At 54.8% G+C, this 8,485-nt stretch overlaps 1 protein-coding gene across 1 annotated transcript in view; it reads left to right on the forward strand.

Moving 5' to 3' along the window:
- The first annotated feature begins 888 nt into the window (after window positions 1-888).
- The window catches only part of ATRIP (ATR interacting protein), a 12,044-nt gene continuing 4,447 nt past the window's right edge, over window positions 889-8,485 (forward strand). The window contains exons 1-8 of the mRNA XM_014538977.1: window positions 889-1,255; window positions 2,206-2,336; window positions 2,983-3,153; window positions 4,543-4,661; window positions 6,146-6,303; window positions 7,508-7,603; window positions 7,961-8,090; window positions 8,270-8,480. Of these exons, the coding sequence (XP_014394463.1) occupies window positions 1,249-1,255; window positions 2,206-2,336; window positions 2,983-3,153; window positions 4,543-4,661; window positions 6,146-6,303; window positions 7,508-7,603; window positions 7,961-8,090; window positions 8,270-8,480 (1,023 nt within the window). The 5' untranslated portion in view covers window positions 889-1,248. The remainder of the gene's footprint in view (window positions 1,256-2,205; window positions 2,337-2,982; window positions 3,154-4,542; window positions 4,662-6,145; window positions 6,304-7,507; window positions 7,604-7,960; window positions 8,091-8,269; window positions 8,481-8,485) is intronic.

Here is an 8,485-nt window from a genome sequence, read left to right on the forward strand (position 1 = left end):
CCCTGGGCCCCCCACCCACGCCGCCCTTCGCTTCTTTCAAGGCTGGGAGTTGCTCGCCCCGGCTGGTGGGGCTCCGTGGACGGAGCGTCGGCCCGCAGGCGGGGCCCGGGGTCGGTTCCGGTCAGGGCACACGCGGAGTTGCGGGCTCGATCCCCAGAAGGGGGCGTGCAGGAGACAGCCGATCCATTATCCTCTCTCATCATTCATGTTTCTATTCTCTCCCTTCCTCCCTGAAATCAGTAAAAAAAAATTTTTAAATAAAATGTAGGAACTGCTTGATGTAAGCAGCAGTCGTGTCCCCAAAGCTCCTTTGATTCTGGGGGGAGAAATGGGTCAGGAATGTCACACAACCGATTTGAAACGCAGGAAACTAGGTTAACAAGTAACTAGTTTCTGAAGCTCTTCGTTCTAACAGGTCCCTGGAACACGCTCCCTCCACCCTCAGAACCGAACCGCCTCCGCCTGAAGACCCATTCCTGCGGGAGGCTTGAGGTCGCATGGAGGCCACTGCCCGCTTGAACTGCGTGAGCCTAAGGGGCCTGGCAGAGGCAGGAGATGAGAGAGACTTGCTCCTTTAAAAACCAGTAGTTGAACTAGGAGCCCACCCTTAGGAGCTGCAGCTTGCTGAGCAAGGAGCAAAAGACAAAAGCCCCTCCATCATGGAGCTTACGTGCTATCTAGCTGGGGACGAATGAGGTCTTGGGCTCCCAGAAAGAGAACGTTTTTCTTTTGAATACGTATGTTTTATTGATTTCAGAGAGGGAGAGAGAGAGAAACCTCAATGATGGGAGGGAATCATGGATCGGCCGCCTCCTGCACGGCCCCCACTGGGATTAAGCCCAAAACCTGGTCTTGTGCCCTTGACCGGAATCGAACCCGGGACCCTTCAGTCCGCAGGCCGACGCTCGATCCACTGAGCCCAGCCGGCCAGGGAGAGAGAAAGGTTTTGAGGGCACCTGGCGTCTCTACTTGGGTGTCTCGCAGGCATCTTCAATTCCACAGTCATTTCCTGGGGACCCAGCCCCCCAGCATCTCCAGCCTGGCGCCTGGCAAAACAGACCTTCAGAAAACACTGGTCGGTGACCAGATGCTCCGCATCATGGTGCCTAGCACCGCTGCCTCTCAGCTTGCACAAGGCAGCGCTCCCTCCCCGTGGCCTCACACATCATTCCCTCCCAGCTCCTCTACCTTCACCTTCTTAATGCACCTCTGGAATCCGGCCTCTGCGTCATCTCTGCCATCTTCCTGATGTCAGGCACCACCGCCCTCCCCCGGACAACAGTCTAGGGCAGTGATGGCGAGCCTGTGACACGCGTCAGAGGTGACACGCGAACTCATTTTTTTGGTTGATTTTTCTTTGTTAAATGGCATTTAAATATATAAAGTAAATATCAAAAATATAAATCTTTGTTTTACTATGGTTGCAAATATCAAAAAATTTCTCTATGTGACACGGCACCAGAGTGAAGTTAGGGTTTTTCAAAATGCCGACATGCCGAGCTCAAAAGGTTCGCCATCACTGGTCTAGGATGTTGTCTTCCCAGTTCCAATCTGACTCCCTACAGGTCAGACTTCACAGCACAGCCAGCGTGGTCTGTTCAACATGCAGGTCGGGCTGCCTCTCACACTGATGCGCGTGAGCACCCCTCCCGAAAGCCCTTTGATGCCTCCCACGGTTTCCAGTGGGAAGACCAGACCCCCTCCTGTGGCCTGACAGGCCCAGCGCGGTCTGTCCCTTTCCCACTTCCTCCTCGGGTTCAGCCACACTGACCTTCCTTTATTCCTTGAGTTCTCCCTGTTTCTTTGCGACACAGAAACTGGGCATTGCTCTCCTAATGTCCTGTGAGCTCCACGGGCATAAGGACAATCGCTTTGCTCACCATCCCATTGTGCCTTCAGGGACTGACCCAGGCCTGGCCTATTGTAGCTGCTCAGTAAGGCTGCATCATAGATCATTGAGTTCTGACCCGCGAGATCTTCACAGCGCCTTTCAGCCTTTAGATGAGACTTAACATTGGGTGGGTGATGGGGGGAGGGTGGCGGCATCTGTTAGTTCATAGGGATCATTTCTGAGTTTGATCACATTCCTAGGTTGGAAAATACCTGTATCTCTTACTAGATCTTTCTCTACTTTGCTTTCGAGAGTGATTCTTTCCAGCATTGTCTGGCAGAAGTGGGACAATGCTGGGAACTGTTTCTTAACAGGTGTTCATAGCGCCCCCAGAGCAGATGGGGTGTCCAAAAGTCCTGCAGGGAGAAACAGAGAGAGTGCTGCAGTCCAAGATAATTTTGAAATAGAGTTACTTCAGGCCCAATACAAAGAACTTAAAGAGAAGGTAAGTGACTTCACCTTTGGTTTCTGCAGCTAATCCGTCACTTGTGCATGCATGGTGCAGTAACATATAAGAGGTTTTTTTTAAAATATATAAAAGTTTTAAAATGAGTCCAGAAGTCACCCCATAAATGGGGGAAGGCTGGGAAAAGACAGCCAGAACATTGAGGCCGAAAGAGACTCAATCCTGAGATTCCTAACGGACCAGGCAAGAAAGGAAACAGTACGCCAGACCCCCGAGGTGCAGGCTTCCTGCTGTAGCGCAGACAGGTCACAGCAGGTGTCACCTAAGGGACACATCGCAGTGGTGGCTGTTCTCAGTAGCAGTTTTGCAAAAAAAGCAGATACCCTTCCTGAGACCAACCTGGTCCCTAGGGAACCTTAGTTCTGTGAAGCGTGAGGCTCACTGGGTTCCCAGCGTCTGCGTGCGTGAGGGACAAGTGTGTGTAAGCCGCCTTGCTGAGCATCAGCCAGTCTGAGCCGGCCTAGCAAACCCCAGTGGCGTCTGGGGGGGCAGGTACTGTGAGCGCTCACTGGTCTGTGGGACCCGTTTCACACGCGCTTTCTCCACCTCCCAGCCGCATGTGGGCGTAAGTACATGTGTAATTTTCCCTGACAAACTTTTCACAAGGTCGGTTTGGCATTTCCAGATGAAGGCAATGGAAGAAGAAGTTCTCATTAAAAACGGAGAAATTAAAATTTTGCGGGACTCACTGCATCAGACAGAATCCGTTTTGGAGGAACAGAGAAGATCGCATTTCCTGCTGGAGCAGGAGAAAGCGCAGGCCCTGAGCGACAGGGAGAAGGAGTTCTCCAAAAAGGTGACCCGCGCTTTTGTGTTTTCGTTTCGGACCCCCGCTCGGCCGCTGGCTGGGTTCCTTTAGCAGCAGCGGCCAGAGTTCCTGTGAACCTTCAGGAAGATGCCAGCAGTTCTGTGTTCAGTACTTTCCGTCACCAGCGAATGCGGGTCCTGTTCTCCAGGCCCTGCGCGTGGCGGGGAAGGGCGTATGCGCTGCTCTGCTGTGGTCGTTGGTCTTGGCAGGAAGAAATCACAGCTTAGACTCCAGAAACAGGTTTAACGAGGGGAACTCAGCCGATCTAGTCACTCCAAAAGGAAAGGGGTCGGCTTCCCTGGCTAAGTCCGGGGGAAGCGGTGTGCGGGGCCCGAGTGGCTCAAGCCTGGCCAGGCCCATCTTGAACCGCTGCTGCAGCCAGGCTCCGTCCTCAGGCTGCAGGGCGCTCTCTGCAAGCGCCTGGGCTCACAGCGCCTGGCTCCTCCTCCAGCTGTAAAATTCTGGGGAAGCTTGAACATCTAAGCTCTGTCTGACCTGAGCCAGGCGCCTGTCCCTGAACCAGTCACTGTCACCACAGGCAGTGGCTCTCCTTCAGATCACAGGGTCAGAGGTGGGGGTGCCTGCTTCTCGGGGGGGTGCTGTTCTGCAAGGAAGAAGAGTAGGTGTCCAGTGGATGCCACCCTTCCCCTCAGCATTCCCGAGCCATCACTTCCTTCAGCAAACAGCAAACTTGAAAGCAGCAACAGCACCAAAGCAGTGGCTGCCTTTCCATCCACGTGATGAAGAGCAAGGGCTTAGCAGTCAGCCCAACCAGCGTTAGAGTCCAGCTTCCTCACACCAGTGGTGACCTCGGCAGTGCCCTGAGCTCTGGGGCGCACATCCCTGATCTGTCCAGGAAGTGACCTGGAGGGTCGGTGAGACCAGACCTCTGCACTGGCTGCCTGGAGCGAGCCTGGCACGGAGCGTGCTCGGGAGGGACAGCGGCTATGGTGGCTGCAGGCCCCGAGGCCAGAGCAGCAGGTCTCGGCACACGCATGGGTTTTAGTGAAACTTCCAGGTGCTCTGCCCTGACTTCCCAGAAGGCCTGGGGTTGTGCGCCACCTTCACTGAAAGGTCACATGGGCTGTGAGATAGGGCCCTTGTCAAGCTCTGTGCTGGGCATGTGGCCGGCATTCTTATTTGATCCCCCACCATGCAGACAGGTATTTCTGGAAGACCGTGCTGTCTTTCAGAGAGAAGGCTAGCCTGATGCGTCAGGGCATTACGTCACAGCAGGCTTTCACCCTTTTTTGTTTTTTTTTTTAGCACATTTTCGTTCTCATCCTCACTGTTGTTCGCCATTAGCTGGGGATCTGGAAGCCGGTGGTGTCTTTGCATGTGACATACATGTGACGGAGTCTGTTTCTTCCCTTCCAGCTCCAGTCGCTGCAGTCCGAGCTCCAGTTTAAAGATGCGGAGATGAATGAATTAAGGACAAAGCTTCAGTGCAATGAACGAGCACATAAGCCAGCTGTTCCCTCCACGTCCCACGGCAGGTGAGGGTGGTGCTGGAGGGAGAACCAGCGTCGCGTGTGTAGTAGGAGGTCTGAGGACAGTGTCGGGCTAGTCCTGCCTGCAGTTAGACTCTGCACGTGGCCCTTGGTCCTCTCTGCTGAAGGCTCAGAGGTGGTTTGGATGAGGCTGGGGATGGTTGGGGGCGTTACAGCATCAAACCCCACACTCTAGACCTGCTTCCGTGTGTAGGACTTGGTAACACACCTCCTCGGGCTGGGAAAGGCCAGCGAGGTCATCTCCAAACTTCGGGGTCGTCAGTCTTCACTTGTGTGTCGTTTGTCTTAAATCACTGATTTTGCCCCAAGCGTACGTGGGGCGTTTCCCTCACTCGCTGCCCTGGGTCTTGGTCCAGCAGCCCCGCTCTTGCTGCAGGTGTGATGAGCTTGTTGGTGGCCTGTGTCCGCTCCCTGCCTGCCAGGAAGGCGGGACAGTGTCGGTGTCGGCCTTGAAATTGGCACAGTGCGGCTCAGGGCGCCTTTTCTGGTGGTGAGCTGAGCGTCTGCAGCCTTGGCCCTTCATGGGCCGGGTGTGCAATTGCATCTTGCCTTGTGTAGTCCAGGTAAGAGGAGAGCGGAGGGGACCCGTCCGCACCCTTCACACAGAAGGGCCTGGGCTGACCCATCAGAGGGTGAGACGGCCTCGAACACAGACCACGGCACTGAGACCATGGCCGGCTCCCTTTCAAGCTGCAGGACACAACACACCATTTTTTCTTAATTTAAAAATTTTTAAATCTTTTTTTACTTTTCAATTACAGTTGACATTCAATATTATATTAGTTTCAGGTGACAACACACCTTCTAATTGACCCTCTTTCTACTGAAAATCTTTGACTTCAGTCCCTATTAAAAAAGCAGTCATCCCACATGAAAACATGTTTTGATAGAATTATGGCCAATATTTTGGGGGAATTAGAAGAATATGGAAATAAATGAAAGTTTTTTTTCAACACTTTGGATTAAAATGCCTTGAATTTTTTTCTGCTTTGCATGTTTATTACTGCATTGCTAAGTCTTATTACATTTCTTTTTTTTTTATTTGTTGGGGAAACATTGGTTGGTCACATTATGTAAGTTTCAGGTGTACGGCTTCCTAACACATCTGTCTGCTCATTGTGCACTCACCACCCAGAGTCAGGTCTCTCCATCACCCCCACCGTGATGTCTGCCTATGAGTTTGTTTTTTGTTTGTTCTTTGTTGTTTTCTGTCCCACATGTGAGTGAAATCATGGTTCTGTCTTAGTTCACTTAGCACAATGCTCTCAAGACCCATCCACGTGTAATGGCAGTGGTTCATGTGTCTTTAAGAAAATGCCTCCGCTGTTACGTGCTGAGCTGACACAGAATGACAGACGTGTGCAGATAGATCCCATGAAAAGTTCAAAGCCTGTTAGAAGTTTATAACCAGGTATTTGAAGTGTTTTTAGCAGAACCATTACTTTGCATTCATAGTTAACTTTTTCTAGTCCTAGGAAAAGCCCTTCTGTGGCTCTAAAGCCAGAAGCGTGTTCTCCACAATTTGGAAAACCATCTTTCCCCACAAAGGAGTCTTTTAACGCGGACATGTCCGTCCCCCACCCCCGCCACCCAGAGCCAGGGTGCAAGTCGCTGGCGGGCCCAGAGGGTGAGTCAGTCTGTCCGTGCCTATTGCTGTGTAACCGGCCGCCCAGACTTGTGGCTTCAAACGAGTCTTTACTGTCTCCTGGTCTCTGTGGGCCAGCAGTTCCGACAGGGCCCATGGCGATGGTTTGTCTCTGCAGGGCTAGGGCCCCAGCAGGCGGGTCTGGGGCTCAGTCACGGGGCTGGCAATGGAATTCCTCTCCACCTGTGGGCGCCTCCACAGGGCTCTGTGGCTGATCTCATCACCTGCTGACTGGCTTTCACTAGAGCTAGCAAACCCAGAGAGAGAGGGGGCGAGCCACGTTGGGGGGGGGGAGCCAGGTGGGGGCTGTCCTTCTTGTGGCCTCGCTGCGGGAGCCGTAGCGGCGCTTCTGCACGTTCTGTTTGTTGGAAGCACATCGCTGAGTCTGGGCCACGTGAAGGGGAAGGAAGCTCGGGGGCACCTTTGAAGGGAATGGTGCCAAAGTGCTGGCAGGCGCATTTTAGGACCCCTGGCAGCATCAGAACCTGCCAGAAACACAGCTAGTAGCAGGGCCCTGTGTTCCTCTCCTGCCCAGCCTCCACTTGTCCCGCCCAGGCCGAACCGAGGGACACCCCTGCTGCTCAGAGAGACAGTCCAGCAGCAGGAGGGCTCCACTGAGACTGCGCTGTGCCAGCTCAGCTTACCCTCCGATGCCTGCCCCTCCCCTGCCACTCGCAGCCCTTTCCAACCTCTGGCTGTCGCCCACCTCTGAGAACCTCAGCCACTCACCCCTGGAGTCCAGGGGCAGTGTGGGGTGGGGTGACGAGCAGGCAGTGGAGCCCACAGCCTGGCCAGGAGGCCCCGTCACACTGCTGACCGGCTTGTGTGATTTAAGCAAGTTCCTTACTGTCGTCCCCAGTTGTCCTCTATGTGAAACAGCTGATGACAACACCTGGTAGGGTTTGGGGCAACCAATGAGCTAACGTGCAAAGCTCTCAGAACATCACAGCGCATGGACAGGAGTGGCTGCTGCTTCTGTGTCGCTGCTCGCTGGCAGGTGGGCGAACAGCTGCCGTTCCTTTTCCTTTTCTCGTGGTTCCTGTTCCACACGAGGACGAGAGGCACGAGGGTTCTTGAGTGGCTTTGGCCAGAAGTAGAAGACTGTGTTCTAAGCCGTTGTATTTAGCGTGGCTGATAGGCTGTGCTTTTGTGCTCAAGTTTTGATTCACATTTTATCTGATTTCAGAAAATAAGACCCACAGTCTGGGAGGTGACCCCACAAAGCAAGAAGAGTCCCCAAAAAGTCTTGTTGGCAGCCTGATGCAGAGATCAAACCCTCAAGGTACCAGAACCCTGGCTGCTGCAGGAGGCCTGCTGGCTCCCACTGTGCTCTGCAGGCTGCGTCCTCAGCCAGGCCGGGAGGGGCCATGGCTCCTCACCCGGCAGCCGCGCCCCAGGTGGTCCTTCCGAGGGTCCGGGGAGGCGTGGTTGTGACTCAGCAGGGACTGGAGAATGGCAGGGGCCCCGGCAGGCGTGTCCCAGAGCCCTCCGCACCAGGGGCCCCGGCAGGCGTGTCCCAGAGCCCTCTGCACCAGGGGCCCCAGTGGGTTAGTGGCACCCAGGGAACCTCCGTTTCCTTCCGAGGACACAGAAAGGCCTCCCGTGTGAGCACCTGCGAGTGTCGCCTTGTCTTCTGCAGGTTCCATTTTGATCAGCCTTCTCCTGAAGCAGCCGTTGATCCCAGGGTCACCCCTCGGTCTGTGCCACCTCCTGAGCTGTGGTTCTGAGGCTCCCACCAGCACCCTGCTGCAGCCCCTGGGGCTTGGCAGGTAAGCATGACTCCTACAAAGCTTGTCTAGAAAGAAGTTTCCAGAACTTTCTGGGACTTGACCAGCCTGGGAGGCCTGTGGCCGGACAGGGCAGCTAGAGAATTTGGGGGACAAGTTGTCTGGGGCCTTGACCGCACCCCCATCTCACGCTGTGCCTTTCCTTTTGTGTCTGTCGCTAGCGCCGGGGCTGGGATTTCAGGCCTGAGGACCACAGGCTCTCGCGATGGGCCGTTTCCCCTCTCGGCCCTGCGAGAAGCACAGGACCTGGCCCTGACCGGACTGAACCTGATCGCCCGGGAGGAGGACTCCTGTGCCGGGGCCCCAGCGGAGGGGGGCCCAGGGGCCTTCCCGCTCTGCCCGCTTCCCGGTGCCACGCACCTGCTCCCCCTGGTGCA

The sequence above is a fragment of the Myotis brandtii genome, unplaced genomic scaffold (genome assembly GCF_000412655.1).
Source record: "Myotis brandtii unplaced genomic scaffold, ASM41265v1 scaffold207, whole genome shotgun sequence".
Classification (NCBI taxonomy): domain Eukaryota; kingdom Metazoa; phylum Chordata; class Mammalia; order Chiroptera; family Vespertilionidae; genus Myotis; species Myotis brandtii.